Source organism: Zootoca vivipara, chromosome Z2, assembly GCF_965207765.1.
Source record: "Zootoca vivipara chromosome Z2, rZooViv2.hap1.1, whole genome shotgun sequence".
Lineage (NCBI taxonomy): Eukaryota > Metazoa > Chordata > Lepidosauria > Squamata > Lacertidae > Zootoca > Zootoca vivipara.
Genome location: NC_142585.1, coordinates 36,140,804 through 36,161,408, shown reverse-complemented (window position 1 = coordinate 36,161,408; position 20,605 = coordinate 36,140,804). Strand labels below are relative to the sequence as shown.

Below are 20,605 nucleotides of genomic sequence, written 5' to 3'. Positions count from 1 at the left end.
TCTCTCCTTGTGGGGCTCTGTGGGGTAAGACACCAGTTCCTGAGTCCAAGGTGCTGTCGGGAAGAGCAGTCTGGTGTGGCATGGTAGTCTCTGTGGACTCCTCGAGATACCTAAAAGATCTCCTCCCCTACTACAGTGTGGCATAGTGGTTAGAGTGTCAGCCTAGGAGCTTGGAGGGCCAGAGTCCAAATTCCTATGGAGTCATGAAGCTCACTGGAGTGACCTTGAGCCGGTCACTCACTCTTAGTCCAACCTACCTTGCAGGGTTGTTGTGAGGGTAAAATAGGAAGGTGGTTGTACTATGTACACCACCTTGTGCTTCTTGGAGGAAACAGTGAGCTATAAATGCAATAATAGTAACACTCAGCCAATCACTGCATTCTGCAGGTGCCATCCCACCAGAAGGCCTGTCCATCAAAATTAGGCCATTAGTGGGGTGACACTGAGCCTTTGGGACCCCATTTAATTGCATGTCAGACAAGTGCCTTCCCTACTGTCTTTTTGGCACCTACTGACAAAGAAAGCCTTCCAAAATCTTGAACCCCACTGGGTTGATTTTATGGATGAGCCATGGTTTTAAACCATTTTTATATTCATAATTGCTTTTTTTGGTAAATCACTTCTGGACGAGGAGGAGCAATTCATTGGTGAAATAAACAGCGATTGATAAAAATGGCAGTTATTGGCTCAAAAAGGTTAATCTGAAAGCCCTTTATGAAATCCACCCCGGATGAGGATGAGAATCTTTATTCTTTTCTTTTACCCAATGCGATGTTGATGTTTTTCTAAATTGCTTTGTGGGACAGCTCGTGGGGGGTGATTCATAAATGAAATGAAACAATAATACAATTTCCATCATGCCTGACCATGCTGGTAGTCAGAACTGTTTTGGGGGTAAGTGGGCTTCCAGTAATCCTTGAAACGCATATGTGTGCATCGCAAAGCTTTGATTGGCTTTCCCTGGTCCTCTAGATATGGCAAACTGCATCTCCAGGTCAACGGAGACCACCCCAGGCATGCAGTGGACGAGAGGCTGGAGCTGAAAAAGTAAGTGTTTGGCCTGTGAGCGATGGTAGTACTCCCCCAGACGTCATTGGACCTCAACTCCCATCATTCCCTCACTGTTGAACAAACTAGTAGGGGCTGTTGGGAGTTGTAGTCCAACAACACCTGGAGGCCACCATCTTGGATACCTTAGCAGGGATGGAGTGCTGGGCAACATCCTCAGGTTTCTAAACAGCAGGGCAATATTTTTTGTGTGTGTGAGAGAGAGACAGTAAAAGATTCAGAAGTGGTTTACCCCAGAACAGGGGTGAGGAACCCTTCTTCAGCCTGGATTCTGAGAATGGAAGGGGGGGGTGAGGGATTGGATCCAGCCAGAGGGCCACAGATCCTCAACTTCCCATGCCCTCCCCCCGCTGGGGCTGCTCACCTGTCAGTAACCTGATATCACCCCGATGTCAGATGCCTGTGTGTCCGATCAGCGACCGTTGCCTCCTTTGGCCCAGCTGCAGAGTTACCTGCCCCCATACCTGGGGTGTCACTCAAATGCATAGGGCAGGTGGATGGGTCTTAGTCAAAAGGGGTGGAGCAGTTAGGTCCATGGGCTGGAGGATCCCCACCCCTCAAGGCTAAAGGTCAACCCCTCCCCTTTTCTGGGTGCAGCGCAACCCTCTGAAACGCCCATTGGCCTGGCTTGTGGAGGAAGCCCAACCTCTTATTCTTCCCCCTCCTCCTCAGCACCATCTCGTCCATCCTGGGTGCCTGGCTGGATCAGTACTCCGAAGACTTCCGCAAGCCTCCGGACTACGCCTGCCTGAAGCAGCTGATAATTTATGTGCGGCTCAACATCCCAGGCTCAGACCTGGAGCGAAGAGCCCGCATCCTCTTCACGCAGTTCCAGCAGCAGGAGCGGGCCGAGGTGGAGGCGGAAGGTGAGCAGGGCTTCTCTCTCTCTCTCTCTCTCTCTCTCTCTCTCTCTCTCTCTCTCTCTCTCTCTCTCTCTCTCAGCCTAGCCTACCTCACAGGGTTGTTGTGGAGATAAGATAGCAAGCAGGAGTGGGTAGGGCAGCCTGCCTGAGCTCCATAGGCAAGAAAGGCCAGATTAAGATTAAGCAGCTGTATTCCAGTGCATTGGCCGGTCGTTCCATATACCCCAGGGCCACCAACTCTGACTGGCAGCAGCTCTGCAAGGTCACAGGCAGGCAGATATCCCAAGGGCTGGACTTGGAGCCTTGCAGGTGCAAGACTTTTGCCTTACAGCTGAGCGATGGTCCCCTTCCATAATACAGGCCAGACTTCACCAACCTGGTGCCCTCCAGAGATTTTGGACTACAGCTATAGTCCAAAATGGCCATGGGTGGTTGGGGTGTGTGGGACATGTGCAGGGGTTGCATTCCAGCTTATGATGGAGCGCACATAAGCTTCTTACTCCCCCGTTGTGGCCGGTCCAAAAACGGCCCGGGCATGCATGGTCACGCATTCTTTGAACACATGCAAAATCAGGGGTGCCTGTAGTCTCTAGTTTGACTGGCAGCAGCTTCCCCCAGGCCTTCAGCTTTGGAGATGGTCTCAGCCTGACTCCATGAAATCCTTTTAGCTGGAGATGCCAAGGATTGAATTCTGCCAGCGAAGGGTGTTCTCTGCCACTTCCCTTTATAGCCCCTCTGATCTGTGCTTAGATTGGGCGGGGGGTAGGGGAGCGATGTCCTCTGCTGGCCTTCCAGCCAGTTGTTCCGTGCCTTGACTCTGTCCCCTTGTCTCTCCCAGCTGTGGACCATGCCAGCTGCACCCTGCGGCTAGAAGAGGAGAATGGGCTAGGAGAAGGCAAGCTAGATTTCCTCTCTTTCTCGCCGGAGATGGTGGCCGAACAATTCACACTAATGGATGCCGTGAGTGTCTGATTCAGCCTGGGCATGCTTCCTGTGATAACCCTCCCCCCCCCCACAAGATATTTCTCTGAGTTAGATTGCTGCAATGTATTGTGCATGAGGCTGGCCTTGAAGACCTTTTTTGGGGGAAACTGCAACTAACGCAGAATTCAGCAGCCAGATTTTCCACTAGGACTAGAGGGAATGAGAATATGACATGGATGCTGTACTGGCTATCAGTTTCTTCCCAGTTTCAATTCAGTTTTGGCTCATAAAACCTTAGGCAGCTTAGCCATACCTCTGGGTACCAGTCGCTGGAAATTGCAGGAGGGAAGATGCTGCTGTGCTCAGGTCACCCTTATGGGCATCTGGCTAGTCTCTGTGTGAAAAAGATGCTGGACAAGATGCACCCAGCAGGATGTTCTAATGTGCTTGTGTTCCTCCTCCTCCTCCAACAAAACCCTTGGAAAGGGCATTAATTTTCCAAATAAATGAATGACATCTTTCCCTCTTCAAGCCACCATCCTTGCTTTTCCTGATCCTTTTCTTAATGCCTCTCTGTTGCAGGAGCTTTTCAAAAAGGTGGTTCCCTATCATTGCCTTGGTTGTATCTGGTCCCAGCGGGACAAGAAAGGCAAGGAGCACTTGGCCCCCACCATCCGGGCGACCGTCTCCCAGTTTAACCGTGTCACTAACTGCATCATTTCAACTTGCCTTGGGGACCGGGCCCTGAAGCCACAGCAAAGAGCCAAGGTGGTGGATCACTGGATTCAAGTAGCTCGGGTAGGTTGCTTGGCTGTAGATCCCTCCCCAAAAATAAAATAGTATTGTGGTTTGAGATGGGTCTCAATCCAAAGTTTGTTTTGGAATGGGGAATTGGTTTTTTTTTTGGGGGGGGGTGTTGCTTTTCAATCAAGTTTCTAGCCCTCACAGCTACTAGCCACAATGGCCATGTTCTGCCTCAACTGCCAAGAGGCAGGATTCCTCGGAGTGCCAGTTCCTGGGGATCACAAATAGGGAGAATGTGGATGAGCGCAAGTCCTGCTTTTAGGCTTCTCAACAGGGTACCTGGTTGGCCAGTGTGAGAACAGGATGCTGGACTAGATCCAGCAAGGCTCTTATTACATTTTTACATTCTTAGCTACTAACGCTGCTATTAAAGGTAAAGGGACCCCTGACCATTAGGTCCAGACGTGACCGACTCTGGGGTTGCGGTGCTCATTTTGCGTTATTGGCCAAGGGAGCCGGCGTATAGCTTCCGGGTCATATGGCCAGCATGACCAAGCCGCTTCTGGCGAACCAGAGCAGCACACAGCATTTACCTTCCTATTTATCTACTTGCACTTTGACGTGCTTTTGAACACTGAGCAATGGGAGTTCACCCCATCGCGGGGATTCGAACCGCCGACCTTCTGATCGGCAAGCCCTAGGCTCTGTGGTTTAACCCACAGCGCCACCCGCATCCCATATAACGCTGCTATTAAATGCAGCTAAACTCAACATAGGCAACAAGTTTTCAGTTTGTTGCTTACCTGTAACCAGGGAGTTTTAATTTGCATTTCCTTTTGACTGCAACATTTGGGTCACCTGAATGCAAATCTCTCTCTCTCTCTCTCTCTCTCTCTCTCTCTCTCACACACACACACACACACACACACACACACACACACGCCACAGAACTTAATCCATTCCAGGAAATTAAGACAGCAGTTCAAATGCTGGGCAGAGAATCCAGGAAACAACTGCCTAATAAGGGTGGTTTTTTTAAGCCTCTGCGTGTGCACCTCCTCTTTCTAGCCCCTTCTAATGCCCACTGTTTCCTTGTGCTCCTCCAGGAATGCCGGATCCTAAAGAATTTCTCTTCCCTCCGGGCCATTCTCTCCGCCCTGCAATGCAACGCTGTTCACAGGTTGAAGAAGACATGGGATGAGGTCTCCCGGTGAGTAGGGTATGAAAGAAGGGTTTGGGTGCAGGGGGACAAAGTGCATGCAATGCAGATCCCTCTTGGGTGTTAGCAGCACCAGGCCTTCCATCTCAGATCTTTACTACACATTCACTGAGCGGTGGCAGGCAAGACAACTGTTACTTCAAACTCATACCTGCAGCAAAGGGATAATAGCATTGGCCTGCCAGTGTGATTTCTGTTGTAAGGATTTCTGAAATCCATGGCTATTGAAGTGCTTCCTGTGAAGTAAAAGGGACCCCTGACCATTAGTTCCAGTTGCAGACGACTCTGGGGTTGCGGCACTCATCTCGCTTTATTGGCCGAGGGAGCCGGCGTTTGTCCACAGACAGCTTCCTGGTCATGTGGCCAGCACGACTAAGCTGCTTCTGGCGAACCAGAGTAGCGCACAGAAATGCCATTTATCTCCCCGCTGGAGCGGTACCTATCTATCTACTTGCACTTCGACGTGCTTTCAAACTGCTAGGTTGGCAGGATCTGGGACTGAACAACGGGAGCTCACCCCGTCGCGGGGATTCGAACCACTGAGCTTCTGATCGGCAAGCCCTAGGCTCTGTGGTTTAGACCACAGTGCCACCCACATCCTTTCCTGTGAAGTATCTTGAAGCAAATCCACAATACGGTGGTGTCTATAAAAAACAGTTACATGGGAAATATAGGAGGCTGTCTGATGCTGAGTTGGAACATACGGTAGATCCATCTAGTTCAGTGTTGTCCACACTGACTGGCAGAAGCTCTCTGGAGTGTCACATTAGGGTTCTTTCCCAGCCCTACCTGCAGATGCCATTGGGGGCTGAACCTGGGACGTTTTGCACGCAGAACAGGTGCTCTGTAGCTGTGCTGTGGCCCTTCCTGTGATTGACTAGAGCAATTATGGACTTGTAAAATTGTAGAGTTGGAAGGGATCCCAAGGGTCATCTAGAGCAGTGTTTCCCAACCTTGGGCCTCGAGCTGTTTTTTGACTACAACTCCCATCATCCCTAGCTAGCAAGGCCAGTGGTCAGAGATGATGGGAATTGTAGTCTGAAAACAGCTGGAGACCCAAGGTTGGGAAACACTGATCTAGAGCAACCCGCTGCAATGCAGTATTGTGTTATGTAAAAGTGATTTAAAACATTATGTATTTAAATACAGTTAAAGCAATGGCATATGTAAAAATGTTTTCGAAACCAATATAGATACCAAGTGGGATAGAAATCTCCAGTTTAGAAGACTTGTTGAAAGCAGACGTGCCTTGTTTTAGTGATACCTTTGTTCCCTCTTGACAGAGAAAGCTTCCGCACTTTCCACGAGCTGTCAGAAATCTTCTCAGATGAGAACAACCATTCGTTGAGTCGGGAGCTTCTCATTAAGGTAAGATACCTGATTTTAAAATACCTGCAAATAATAAAAAGTACAGAAATCTGCAAGCCACATGTGTTTTATCTGTTTGGTCCCACTGATGCCTGATAGATTTCTTTCGTTTGCCCTGGGCAGGAGTGTTGTGGAGTGACCGATGAGAACTGTTAATCCATTTTGGGGTGAAGTCAGGTGGAATATTTTATTGGGTGACAGGCATTGATTTGGAATATGCTTTTATTTGCTGGGGGTGGCCAAGAAATGATGTCTACAGCTTCACTCTAAAATCCTATGTGCAGCACGGATTGGTCAATGTCTGTGATGTTAGCATTTGGCTGTTTGCTTTATACATCTGTTGTCATGGAAGTTGCTAAGTGAGATTCCCACCCTCTTTCCATTACTCCTGTCCTCACGTTTGGAGATGTTTCAGTCTAGCAACCACTCCTCAGGGGTTTTTTCTTCCAGTTAATGGATTAAATACAAAGCAGCTGGATTCCGCAAAGACACAGCAAAGTTGTCTCTTACTTAGAGGATCCGAAAGGGTTTTTCTAAAGAGGTAGGCCGAAAATCACCACTCCCTTCTGTGGTCCGTTTAGCCTCCATGAAAGTGGAGTGTCTGTGTGATTTCTCCTCTCTCTCTCTGGCCAACTTGGAGATAGGCCACTAGCAATGGCGTAACTGGCCCCTCGGGTGCCCGGGGTGGAGTGAGCCGCCCATGGGAGCGGGGCGAGCCAGGGCAGGGCGCATGGCGCAAAGCCTCTCCGCTGCCTCCCCCTCAGCTGTAAGGCGGCTGGGGAAGAGGTGGTGGGCCACCATGTCACTCCCAGAAGGGGACGCGTGGGCACACTTTAGTCCCCACAGTAAGTGCCGGCACCTGCGGTTTGGTGCCTAGTGCCAGATGCATTTTGTTGCGTTTGTTGACTGAACCAAAAGGTTCCGTGAGCCCCATTTTTATTTATTTATTTTAAAAACTCACATTTTTGCCATTTTGTCAAAAAAAAACCCTCTCAGTGATGACACCCAGGGCAGCCCTTCCTACGCCACTGGTCACAAGGTAGATCATGATTTCTTGGGAGAAATCCCTGGGTTGTTTGAAGTAGATTAGCAAAGATATCTGAGTTTCTCAGACTAGGGCCTGGGAGACCAGGGTTCAAATCCTCCCCACTCAAGTCATGCAGCAACCTGAGTGTGACCTTGGGCAAGCTTGAAGGAACAACTCTCAGTAAATAATGGATGGCTTTTAACTCCCCGGCATAATGCTCAGCAAAACAGTTACCTTAAAAACTCAGGATGAAGGCTTAAGAAACAGGATGTCTGGAAGTGACTTGAGGATCAGAAACCTTTTGTTGATCTACTGTAAATCCAGAGAGAGATCTTCCCATCCCCCTCTTCTGCTAGGGAATGGGTCGTGCCTCCTTTAATGCTGTTGCAGCAAACCGGGGAGAGACAGCTGTTTTTATATTCTTCTCTGCTAGGCTTGGGCACCTCCTGGGCTCAGCAGCTAAGGAATCCCCTGTGATGGTGATGGGGGTGAGAGATAAGTATCAGGGAGGAGAAAATCATAGAATCATAAAGTTGGGAGGGACCACGAGAGTCATCTAGTCTAACTCCCTGCAGTGCAGGAATCTTCTGCCCAATGTGCAGCTCGAACCCATGATCTTGAGATTAAGAGTTATCGTCTGGTTCTCTACTGACTGAGTCATCCCAGAGGGAAGCTAGCATGTGTGTGTGTTTGTGTGTACGCACACACGCACAGAGGGATTCCCTTTTCTTATCAGCAGACTGCAGTCAAAGCTTTCCCAGAATTACTGTTCCTCCATCCAAGCGATGGGCGGGGTTTGCAGCCCGGAGCCTGGGTGACACCCCACCTTGTGGTCAGTTTTTGAATGCTCTCCTGCTTCTGTGATTCCATTAACCCAGGATTCCTGCAGACGGATCAGTTGATCCAGGCTTTTCTTGCATAGAGTTTCCGCAGAGCGTAGATCATAATCTGGCCTCTACTGATCATTCGCTCTGATTTGATGGTGGTGTGCTTACACGAAAGTGAGCATTAATACGGGTCTGCTTGCACGGTGTGACTACGCATCTTGGAATCATAGAATTTTAGAGCTTAAAGGGTCATCTTTAATCAGTTGTCCAGTCCACATTTTTTCAACTTCCCTAACTACAGAAAGCCTTATTCTTCAAGCCTGAAAACCCTTTAATCTACTTTAAACGTGCATGAACAATACAACTGTGTGTATAAAAACCGTTGCATAGGAAATATAGGAGGTTGCCTGATACTGGTTGTAAGTCAGACTGTTGACCTATCAAACTGAGTATTTCCTACGCTGACAGTCAGCAGCTCTCCAGGGGTTAAAGCAGGAAGCCTTTCTACCAGGGCAGTCCAACTTTTCATACCGGGTGGGCGGCAATACTATTTTGACATGGGGGTACCAAGGCCAAAATTTGACGCCCCCTAGCCCTCGTGCTGCCTTCTCCAAACCAGCACCTTGCTTACCCAGCTTTGGGAAGGCAGTGCAAGGGGTTTTTTTTGGGGGGGGGAGTGTTAAATGTTGCCAAGGGCTTCCAGAAAAGGTTTTGAGGTCCACGTGTGGCCCTTGGCTGTACATTGGGCCACACTAGCCCTACCAGGAGATACCATTGGGGATTGAACCTAGGACCTTATGCACCCACAGCATATGCTGTAGCACTGAGCTATGGCCCTTCCCCTAAAAATGAACTAAGATTCTAGTCCTTGTGGTTCTGAATAAGAGGTTGAAATAAATAAGAAGCTGTCTTCTACTAAGTCAGATCCTCATTATACGGAGTCAGATGCTCAGTCCATCTTTGCTCACTATTGTCTACACTGACTCGCAGCAGATCTCTGGGGTTTCAGGCAGGGGGCCCTGGTCTTTTCCAGGCCTACCTGGAGATGCCACCAGGGGCTGAGCTTTGGCCCTCCTGCCACTCTGGTTTATTGATGATTACTGCAGTCATCTCAAAAGAAAGCTGTGCACCCAGACACTCCTATTAATGGTTCCCTTTCTCTCTTTCCTTGGCAATGCAGGAGGGGACCTCCAAGTTCGCCACCCTAGAGATTAACCCAAAGAGGGCTCAGAAACGGCAACAGCAGCAGCGGGAGATGGTGAGTCAAATACGGTGTTTTATAGGACACCGCTTTCTACCAGAGAGGCTGTGTGGTGTAGTGGTTAGGGTGCCAGACTAGAACTTGCGAGGTCGGGATTCAAATCCTCACTGGAAGCTCACTGCGTAGCCTCAGGCCAGCCTAACGCACCTCACAGGGTTGTTGTGTGGGTAGAACAGGAAGAGAACTATGTATGCTACCTTGAGCTCCTTGTAGGAAAGGTGGGATATCAATGCAATAAGGAAATACCAAGGCAGATTCATCAGTCTGTGCTATTTGGAGCTAGCAGCTGACTTTCAGATTCTTGGTTGGAGAAATAGGTTTTTCATTTCACCTTCTCACTTGAGATCTTTCTAAGCCAGGGGTAAGGAACCTCTTTGGCCCTCCAGGACTCTAACTCCCATCAGCCCTTGCTGCTAGCACTGGCCAATAATCAGGGATGATGGGAGTTGTAGTCCAGCAATGTCTGGAAGGCTCGAGGCCTGCTGGCCTAAGTTGCAGCATTCCTTTCTGCTAGCAAGAGATGGAAGGCTGCCCCTATAATGAGAGTGGAGGGAATATCTCTTCCTAGATCAAGCTTGGGGACCTGGGTGCACTCCATATTTTGTGGAGCCTTTGGTCCTGATGTGTAGTGGTGGAAATCCTGTTTATTACAGGCAGGGACGCTCTGGCCAAGGCATCCCCAAACTGTGGCCCTCCAGATGTTTTGGCCTACAACTCCCATGATCCCTAGCTAATAGGACCAGTGGTCAGGGAAGATGGGAATTGTAGTCCAAAACATCTGGAGGGCAGAAGTTTGGGGGTGCCTGCTCTGGCCCTCCAGACGTGGCAGAACTACACTTCCCATCAGCCCCTACAAGCATGGCCAATGGCCCAGAAGCATAGGGAGTTGAAGTCCAGAGGGCCAAAGCTTCCCTACCTCTCATTTTTTAACCAACGCCCATGTTGGGCCTCTCTGGACACGGTGGCTCTCTCAGTGATCTTAACCCCTTGGCTCCTGTTACAGGGCGTGATGCAAGGCACCATCCCTTACCTGGGCACCTTTCTCACTGACTTAGTGATGTTGGACACAGCCATGAAGGACTATGTGGATGTAAGTATCACCAAGCCTTTCCCCCCTGCTCCCTCTTTCAAGCAAACTGATCTTTCCTTTGCTACATTTCCTGAAATGGCACACCACTGCATAATATGTTTCCGTAATGGAACCTTATAAGGTCTCCCTAAGACTCACATGAGCAGATCTTTTTACCTGTAGTCACGCTGCCCCCTGGTGGACATTTGTTGCTTCTTACAGCTTTTAAAAGCGACGCGGGTGGCGCTGTGGGTTAAACCACAGAGCCTAGGGCTTGCTGATCAGAAGGTCGGTGGTTCGAATCCCCGTGACGGGGTGAGCTCCCGTTGCTCTCTCCCAGCTCCTGCCAACATAGCTGTTCAAAAGCATGTCAAAGTGCAAGTAGATAAATAGGTACCGCTACAGCGGGAAGGTAAACGGCATTTCCGTGCGCTGCTCTGTTGGCCAGAAGCGGCTTTGTCATGCTGGCCACATGACCCGGAAGCTATACACCGGCTCCCTCGGCCAATATTGCGAGATGAGCGCCGCAACCCCAGAGTCGGTCACGACTGGACCTAATGATCAGGGGTCCCTTTACCTTTACAGCTTTTAAAGGGGTGCCTAAATGCATTTTTTGTTATTGGAAAACCATTTCAACTGCAAGCCTAACCAGCATCGCCAAAACAAGAACGGTCCCTGCCCATGAGGGGCGTACAGTTGAAATCTGAAATGCAAGTGCCATTGAGAAATGAGATATGTGGTTTTCTCCATCATCTCTGACACAATGCTGCCTTGGCCTGATGGGACTCCAACAACATTTGGAGGGCCATAGGTTCCTCACCCCTGTTAAACACAGTACAGCAAAGGCTTGTGGCACATTGGTAGGGCATCCGCTTTGCATGCAGAAGGTTCTGGGTTTAATTCCTGGCATCTCTAGATTGATTTCATAATACTTTTTTAAAAAAACGAATCACAACATGTTTAGAACGCACTCCACTATCCCTTCTAAAAAGCAACAATCCAATGATGGTTGCAGAAAAGTACAGTTTTCTTATTAGGTCCTTGAATCTGTTATTTTTGCCGCAAACTTACCTATTCCTAAAGCTTTCCCGCATTTTGGGTGCTCGGAAATTGAACCGGTGGGCAGTGGGGGCAGTCACTGGGTTTTAACAACCTGCCTTTCTTTTCTTTCAGGCTGGCCTGATCAACTTTGAGAAAAGGAGGAAGGTGAGAACTATTGTTGTTTTTAACCAACTTTATGATGAATCGCAAACGTTTTATAGGTGGCTTTAAACTCTCAATAAAGCGCAGCAGCCGTAAACAAGGGAGAGAATAAAACCAGCATACCAAAATGAGGCTTCCAAGCACTGAGCATTCTCAATGGCCATAGAATTGCTCTATAGCTCAATGCGGTTGGGGAACCAGAAATTGGAGGTGGGTGGGGGGATGGAATGGAGTATACTGTACTGGGAGGAGTGCATGGCTGGCTGGGGGATGGAATGGAGTATGATGGGAAAGTGACTGGCAGGCATCCTAAACGACAGCACTCTGCCCTGTTTCATAAATACTTTTTATACGCTTTGTGACTTATCAGCCAGGGCTGATAGGAGTTGTAGTCCAGAAACTCTGGAAGGCTGTAGGTCAGGGGAGGGTGCCATAGGACCCCTTACAATGATATTTCTGGGCTTAGCCGAGCTTAACCCTACTTCCCCCCACCCCTACTCTCCACCTGCAGGAGTTTGAAGTCATCGCCCAAATCAAACTGCTCCAGTCAGCCTGCAATAACTACAACTTCACGCAGGAAGATCGCTTTGTGGTCTGGTTCCATAGCATCGAGCGGCTCAGTGAGGCAGAGAGGTGAGCCCTTTCCTTCCCCCCTCATCTCAAATATTAAATCACGTGGGGCCACCCCCCAGTGTGCTTCCCCAGTCCAAGCAAGTAACTTTGCTGAACACTAAAGATCACAGGTGGGGAGAGGGCTCTTGTGCTTGCAGGCTTCCCAAAGGGGCATCTGGTTGGCCACTGTGAGAATGGGGTGTTGGACTAGATAGGCCATTGGCCTGATCCAGCAGGGCTCTTGTGCCCTAACACCACTGTCAGAGGTAATACCAGTTACCGCGAATCACAAGTGGGGAGAGTGGCCGTTGTGCTCGGGTGCTGTACTGGGTCTTCACATTGAGGCCCTGTTTGACCTGATCCGGCAGCCATTCTCTACTTACATCCTGCTTAGTTGGGGTGCTTTCGATAGGAGGCTCCAATTACAGCTTTGTCGCTGTTCCTCTTGAGGACCAGAAACTTGTCCTTTAAAAAAAAAAGGATTATGTATCAGGTAGGGTAGGGGTGAGGAGCCTTTTCCAGTCAAGTGTTGTGTATGATGATTATCACTATCTCCCAGGGATAGCAGGTCAGTGGTGGCCAAGGCCAGAGATAAAAGTGCCTGGATCAACAGGTACCACTCTCCCATTTTATACTGTAGGCTCTGCCCACCCCCACATCTCTCCCTGTAGGCAGGCAAGAGGCATTGCCCCCTTTCCAAGGACACACTCCAGGGCAGCGCAGAGCAGGGCTGGTGAAAGGGTGTGGCCTGTGAGCGGGAGGGCAGAGCCCAGGAAGAGCGTCTGGAGGGCCGGACAGAGAAGCCTGGAGGGCCACTTTGGGAACCCCTGGGTCTGAAGTGTCCCCCATCCTGCAGGAGGGTGAAGAGAACAGCTCTTGAGGCAAGAAGCTCAGAGTTGATGCAAACGCCAACCAATGTCCTCCCCCCTCCTGTTCCTTCCAGCTACGGCCTTTCCTGTGAGATTGAGCCCCTGTCGGAGTCAGCCAGTAACACCCTGAAGGCGAAGAAAAACACAGGGATCATCAAGCGCTGGAGCGAGTGAGTCCTTGTTCATCCATCCCAAAGTGCAGTGTTGCTCCAGGGGTGTCTCTGAGCCCTCATTTTAAGAGCCAGCTTAAAACAACTCAGGGCTAGAGAGCAGCTTTGAGAGACATGCTGGCTGCAGAAATTGTTTATTATTTATGTATTTATTTAGAACACTTGTACCCTCCTCTTCAGCCAAAATGGCTCCCGGAGGAACTTATAATACAATGAAAACAAGACAGTCCCTGCTCACAGGTTTACAATCTTTTTTTAAAAAAACTAAAAACTAAAAAACAACCCTCCTTAACACATAAGGAAAAAGGGACAAGGAGGGAAGAGGAAAATAAAAATCTAAACTCGGGACATAGACATTCCCATAATGACCAGCCGGCACAGTTCAGGGGCAGGAGGTTCCCAATGGAGCTGGCATCTCACACCTGAGCCAATGCGAGTGTACCACTGCTGCAGTGGCTGCCTCCATGTGAAATGAACTTGGAATCAAGAACCTGAGGAGATAGGAAGAAGATGCCTTTATACTGAGGCTGGCAGAAGTCTCTCTCTCTCTTTTTCTAGACTGGAGTTGAATTTTCACTCCAGCTTTGGGGATGGGCTAGCATCTCCCACCAGATCCAATGAGGACCAGGCTAGCTTAGAGGGGTGTCTTGTAACAGTGAGTTGTTGGGCATTGTTGGACTACAACACCCATCATCCCCAGACAGCTTGGTCATGAATGATGGGAGTTGCAGTCCAACCACATCTGGGGACCCAAGGCTAGTTAATGCAATTTTAATTGACATCCTACTGGCTTGAATATACTTGTTTTATTTTAAGCCCAAGGCCAGCAAGGATTGAACCTGGGACCTTCTGGAGGGGGAATATAAACCTTGGTCTCCCGGGTCCTTGTCCAACACTCCAACCACTACATCGCCATGGCTCTAGCCAATATTATCTACACTGACTGGCAGCAGTCTCTCCCAAAACTATCTGGAGATGCTGGTGGTTGAGCATGCAATTTTCTGCATGCAAAGTTCTGCATGCTAGAGCTCTTTCTTTTAAAAACAATGTAAGATCCTAGTGCTCATGGTTCTGAACTGAGGCCTCATTTTAATAGACCATTGGCCTGGCTTAGAATGTTCCTATCTCGCACAATACTGTCTACACTCACGCAGCAGCTCCCCAGGGTTCGAGGCAGGGAGCGTAGATGTCATTGGGGAGTGAATCGGGGGCCCTCTGCCTACTCTTGGGCCACCAGGGCCCCTTCCTGAAAGGTGCTTATTTGCTTTCTTTGTTCTTCCCAGCCGTCAGGCCCCCAGCACCGAATCCTCCTGTGCCAGCGGCAGCTCCCACTCCAAGTCCTTTGACCAGCTGAAGTGCGGTCCCTACCTGGGCAGTGGGGACATGGCAGACTCGGTCAGTGTCACGTCTGCCGGCTCCAGCAGCTCCGACGTGGAAGAGATCAATATCAGCTTCATCCCCGACTCTCCTGAGGGTCAAGAAAAGAAGGTACAAGACAGCGTCCCGCTAGGCCCCGCTTGCGCCCAGGGGGGCAGGGGGCAGGGGAGAGGCCGACTGTCGCTTTGGGGGCGGAGGGCAGGTTTTGGAACGGGCATGCCTGGAAATCCTTCTGTCCCAAGGCAAATGCCTGTAGGGAGCAGGCTTCAGAGGCTGTTGGCCGTGGGTGGAGCTAGGGGCGGGTGGGCGGAGCTGATATGAGCCCCTCCCCCTCCTGTGCTCGAGGTGGGAGGGGCCTGTGTCTTGCGAGGCGCCGCTTGTTTCTGAAATGCAATTTATCCCACCCTATTAGTGTTACCTTCCCGTCCTGGACGCCCAGACGTTCAACTCTGCTTCTGGCCAGGAGGGGGTGCCCCTGAGCACTGCCTGTAGTAGAAAGGTGATTTTTCTCAATAAGGAATACCTGGGGAGGCAGAAAAGGAAACGCCCGCTCTGTTGCAAGAGGCTTAAATCAAGCCCTTTAATTCTCTCCCCTCTTTCTCTCCTCCCTCCGTAGTTCTGGGAATCCACCTCGCTTTCCTCCCTGGACACCTCGGGAATCGGCTCGAGTTCGAGCAGCGCCTCCTCCTCCTCTGTCTCCTCCACACCAGTGACGGCCTCCCGCACCCACAAGCGCTCTGTCTCAGGCATCTCCAGCTACTCCTCTCTCTCCTTGCCCCTCTACAACCAGCAAATTGATGACTGTTGCATCATTCGGGTCAGCTTAGCCGTGGAGAATGGAAACATGTACAAGAGCATTCTGGTGAGAGTCTTTTGACGAGGAGGGGTCTTTGTTTTTCTGTGAGGTGGGTAGTTGAGTGCTCTTCGAAATCCGGAGGGTTTTTCAGGAAGCCTTTTGGGGGCAAATGTAAAAAGCCAGCCTAGGATATCCGTTCACCAAATGTTCTGTGCTGGTTCTTAGGAAGCTACTTTAAACCAAGTCAGACCTCATCTGCCTTTGTACTTCCTACACTGACCAGCAGAGGCTCTCCGGGATTTCAGGCAGGGAGTCCTATCTCAGCCCTACCAGGGGATGCCAGGGTTTGAACTGGGACCTTCTACATGCAAAGCAGATCCTCTGCCCACTGAACTCTAGATGCTCCTGATGAACATAGTTCATCAGTGCCTTATACTGAGACCATGCACCCATTTAGCTCAGTATTGTCAACACTGACAGGCAGTAGCTTTCCAGAGTTTCAAGGAAGGTTACCTCCAAGCCCTTCCTGCAGGTGCCATGGGCCTTCTGCCTTCAAAAGTAGGTGCTTGCCTAAATGTGGGTTTTTGTTTTTACATTAATATTTTCCAGGTCACCAGCCAGGACAAGACCCCAGTTGTGATCCGTAAAGCCATGGCCAAACACAATCTGGATGGGGACCGGCCGGAGGACTATGAGCTCATTCAGATCATCTCAGAAGAAAGAGGTGAGCGGCCATGGGTACTTGGCCAAGATTACGGCTATGTTTTCCCTCCACTGTCAGAGGCAGTGTGCGTCTGAATGCCAGTTGCTGGGAATCGCAAGTCGGGAGAAGTGCCGCTGCAGTTAAGAGTCCTTCTCATGGCTTCCAATTTGGGTACCTGGTTGGCCATGCTGACCATTGGCCATGCTGGCTGGGGCTAGTGGGAATTGGAGATGTTCCCCTCGCCGTAGCATCTCCTTAAAAGCCCAGTCCTTGAACCTCTTTCTTTCCCGCTTCCCTCCCCCTGTCCCCCTAGAACTGAAAATCCCGGACAACGCCAATGTCTTCTACGCCATGAACTCTGCTGCCAACTACGACTTTGTGCTCAAGAAGAGAGGCTTCTCCAAGGCCGTCAAGATCAAGCATGGATCGAGCTCCACGCTGCCACGGATGAAGCAGAAAGGCCTCAAAATTGCCAAAGGCATCTTCTAACCCCTGGAGCAGAGGGTCGCCTGCCCCACCCACGGGCTTTGCCCCCTGACCAACTCAGTGCTGTTCCACTCTTGGCTACCAGTCTGTCTTAAATGCCATTGGGGTTGGGGGCAGGTGTGAGAGAGATGATGTGATTGATCTCCCCCACCCCGGCAGCCTTGACCCTTTTCTCATCTTGCCAAGGAGATGCCCCAGCCGAAACCCTGGAAATGGGAAGCGGGATCCCTTAGTAGCAACGCCGCTCCTGCACATTGCTCTTCGCGCTTTCTCTCTCTGTTGGCAGCAGCTGGCGCTTGCCTTTAAATCAGGTCTGCATCTCGCCTTTTTTAAAAAACAACAACAACGAGGAGGACATATTTCCCATTTAAAAACAACAACAACAACACCTTTCCATGGTGCAAGCCAAGCATATGTGGCTGCCTGAAGCCATAGCCTGCCTTAGGTGTCTACACCAATCAGCGTGGTGCTACTAAGGGGGGCCTGGTTTCTCCATTCTCTGCTAAGAAGCACCCAAGCAGAGGCTGGGGACTGGGAGTTCAGGGGATTGGGGGCGAGCCCATGTGTGGGACAATGACTGTCTTCATCTTCCATGCTCCTGGATACGGTTCCTTCTTGGTTGTCCTGGTCAAGCGAACTCACTGCCTGGAATTGGTCCAGAAATGCACTTTTTTGTCCTTAACAGGAGTCTGAAACTTTCCCCCACCGCTGCCTGTCCACATGGAGGGCCTTGTGGATTAAAGGCCACCAGCGAAGGTGGATCCTGTGCCAGAATAGGGTCATCCCACTCAAGACTTTTTTTGAACTTTTCCAAACTCCTCCCCTTCCCCCTTTCTATTAAGAGCCTCCACCAAAGATCAAAAATGGCAAGCGTGTTTCTATGACAAAACGCCTCCGCTTGCCAACAGAGGCAGGAGTTGAAGGAAGTTGGTTTCTGTACAAAACACACTGTAAATAAGGACTTTGGGTGGAGAGAAGGAAGAGGTGGGAGGAGGGCTAAGTGATTTGCTCTAAAGGGTTGCAATGAAACTGCCCACCTCCCTTCTCCCTCTTGGGAAGTGCCACTCCAGTTTTTTTTCCTTGTGTGTGTTTTAATGGACTAAGAACCTTTGACAGTGAAGTAGGGTCTGTGGACTATTGTCTGATGTGATCAGATATTTTGTTTTTTGTTTTTGTAAAGAGAATCTCAAAATGAATTTACTAATGTTCCACCCCACCCCACCCCACCCCCAATATTTATTGCTTGTGTAAATAGAATGGTTGGATTTGTACATTTTACTAACACTGTTTAAATATCCGTTAGTGTGGTCAGTTTTATGTTTTTGAATTGTGTGAGACCTTTTTGAGTGTATGAATGGGGGAATATGCCACATACCCCTTTGTTGAAACTTGTAGGACATTTCAGACAGGGTTTCCTGGGGGGGGGGAGTCAAAGTGCTTTAGCACAAGGAGGGTGAAGCTTTGCCTTCCCCACCCCCAAAGTTGCTGGACTCTTAACTCGCATCGTTCCTGACCACTGCCTATGCTATCTGCAGCTGTCACCCAACCCACCTCTGCGCCCTCCACCACGTGGCAAGCGAAAATTGCTTCTGATTTTATCTTTACCACTAAAATATTACCACGAGCTTTTCACTAAACACTAAGAGACCATGCAGATCCTCTCTAAGCCCCGAAATTCTGCTGCCTCCTTTGGTCTCTGTGTGAGCTTGTGTCTGTCTGTGTCACTGTGGTTATAGGGCTGGAGGTAGCAAACAGACCCACAACGCACTTCTGATCATAAAAGCGACTAAGCTAGAAGAGTCTTCAACACCTCAGGACTTCCGTTGGGAGCAGCCTTGGTGATACACTTTGTACAAGCGACTAATGGGAAAGTTGTTTGTTTGTTTTAAAAAGAACCACAATGAGCACAGCTGGAAACATGGGAGTGAATGAGGTGTAAGTAACTGATAATCTGCAACATCTTTGTCTGTACAGGCTTTGCAATTTCTGGTTCTAGAGCTGGCCTATCTAAGGTGGTGCCATCCAGGTGCTGGTGGGAGTTCAGCATCAACTAGAGGGCACCTTCTTGGCTTAGCCTTATGAGAGCTTCTCTTAACCGAATCCTCAGAAGTAATCTGCTTTCTTGCTCAGGATCTCATAGAAATGAGGGCTGTTAATTCTCCAGTTGCCCGACCTGTTTTCGTAAGCCCAGGGTTTTTGGGATTCTTTTAAAACACACCTCTTCCCCCCCCCCCAACGCACACACCAAAACAGCATTATCTGAAAGGCAATCAGCTTTGCTCTGCCTATGAAGGGAGCGAATAATAGTCTCCTTGAGGGCAGCAGTGGGCTGTCTTATCTTTCCCCCACATTTACTGTCCCAATCTGCTTCTGGTGTTGATCCTGTAAATAAGGTTTTTTTCCCCTTCTTGTTTAGGCAAACGCTGGAAGATACACCCCCACCCGTTTCTTCCTTGCGTTTCCGCTCTTGGTGGCTTTCAGCAACAGAATACAGTAGCTTCCTTTTTGTCTCCATCCCCTTTTGCTGCCAGCTGGGAGGAAGGGGATCTGTGGCCTTTGTTGCCAGCCATTGTCAAAGACTCTCTCTGTGGATCAGCCAGTGCAGAACCTTTTCCTAGAACTGCACCAGTTTCCTGAATAGGTTCACCCACAAAATCCTTGTGCACACACACAAAAAGGCCTCAGGCCTGGAGTTGCGACACTGCTTCCTTTCTAGGCTTCTGCTAAATCCTTTTTTATACATGTACCTTTTTCAGAAACTCCCCCACCACCACACCCAATTCTTCCTCACTGCACATACACTTCTTCCTGAAGCTTCCCCCCCCCCTTAACAGCTGCTGCTTCTCCCTACTTTTCATTGGAGTGTGGCAACAGAGTCCACAGCTGCTAGGGTGTGTGTGTGTGTGTGTGTGTGTGTGTGTATGTACGTACGTACGTGAGTGTGTGGTCCATGTTGGTGACTGTACATGAGGTATATTTTGTACCAATTTCCTTGAAGTAGCACACTACCTGGTGTGATTGTATACAGCAATGCAAGTAGCTTTTTTTCAATAAAAATGCTGATTTTGAGGCAAAGGACCAAGTTGTTTCCAGCTTCTTTGTGCCGTGAGCGAACAATTACAGTGGTGCCTCGCTTAACGATCGCCCTGTAAGACGAAATTTTCGCTCAAAGAAAGGATTTTTCTAGCGGAAAATTCGTCTAGCGAATCACGGTTTCCCATAGGAATGCATTGAAATTCAATTAATGCGTTCCTATGGGCAAAAATAAAAAAATAATAAAAATTCAATGCTTTCCTATGGGATTCGCTAGACGAATTTTTCGTTATAAGAATAGACCCGTGGAACGAATTAAATTCGTCTAGCGAGGCACCAGTGTATTTCCTCCCAAAAGGATGGTATTGAACTGGGAAAGCAGGAGAGGCTTTAAGAACTGAGATTTGGGTGCTTCCCTGCCATGTAAGTTCATTCACTGATTCACATGGGAGTTTTCCGCAACGTCCTCTACAAAATGCTGTCCTGTATTCCCCCCCCCCCACTTAACATGGGGATAGGAAAACAGTAACCACCAGGATGGTGTTCGGATGAGGATGACAATGAACCACGCTGAGCCCACCTGGAAGCACCACTTTGTTTAATAGAGTGGGGAGAGGCATGCTGGTTGTTTTTTTAATAAAAAAAACTGCATGGGGTAGGTAGAAAGGTGTTGTTTTCCTCCCCTCTGGTAACACTGTTATTCAGGTGGGCTCATCCAGTGAAACTGATTAGCAGGAGAATAAGAAAAGGAACTGCTGCTTTCTCTTACACTGCATAGAAATTGAAACTTTTGGGCTATATTTTTAAAGTTTCAACTGTTCTGAAGTTAAAACAACAGTAAGAAATATGAAATAAAGAAAACAAACGACTTTTCATAGTACCCCTGCGTACCCCCAGAAAAAAAGCACTGTAGATAACAAGTGATTCTGAAACAGATCGACTGGAACTAATGGGCCTAAGTCTAGGGACCCAGCTGACAACTCCTC

General features: G+C 49.3%; 1 protein-coding gene across 9 annotated transcripts in view; it reads left to right on the top strand.

The window, feature by feature from the left end:
• RALGDS (ral guanine nucleotide dissociation stimulator) overlaps nt 1-19,664 on the top strand; it is a 95,014-nt gene extending 75,350 nt beyond the window's left edge. For 6 of the 9 annotated variants that reach the window (XM_035102191.3, XM_088664768.1, XM_035102188.3 and 3 more), the window contains exons 4-19: nt 973-1,047; nt 1,741-1,934; nt 2,770-2,891; nt 3,438-3,653; nt 4,706-4,809; nt 6,102-6,186; nt 9,221-9,298; nt 10,305-10,391; nt 11,544-11,576; nt 12,085-12,206; nt 13,129-13,224; nt 14,508-14,712; nt 15,014-15,100; nt 15,218-15,463; nt 16,007-16,121; nt 16,414-19,664. In XM_035102191.3, coding sequence (XP_034958082.1) covers nt 973-1,047; nt 1,741-1,934; nt 2,770-2,891; nt 3,438-3,653; nt 4,706-4,809; nt 6,102-6,186; nt 9,221-9,298; nt 10,305-10,391; nt 11,544-11,576; nt 12,085-12,206; nt 13,129-13,224; nt 14,508-14,712; nt 15,014-15,100; nt 15,218-15,463; nt 16,007-16,121; nt 16,414-16,589 — 2,041 coding nt within the window. In that variant the 3' untranslated portion in view covers nt 16,590-19,664. The remainder of the gene's footprint in view (nt 1-972; nt 1,048-1,740; nt 1,935-2,769; nt 2,892-3,437; nt 3,654-4,705; nt 4,810-6,101; nt 6,187-9,220; nt 9,299-10,304; nt 10,392-11,543; nt 11,577-12,084; nt 12,207-13,128; nt 13,225-14,507; nt 14,713-15,013; nt 15,101-15,217; nt 15,464-16,006; nt 16,122-16,413) is intronic. The other 3 variants (XM_088664769.1, XM_088664771.1, XM_035102189.3) reach the window with 1 other exon arrangement.
• Nucleotides 19,665-20,605: the final 941 nt, after the last annotated feature.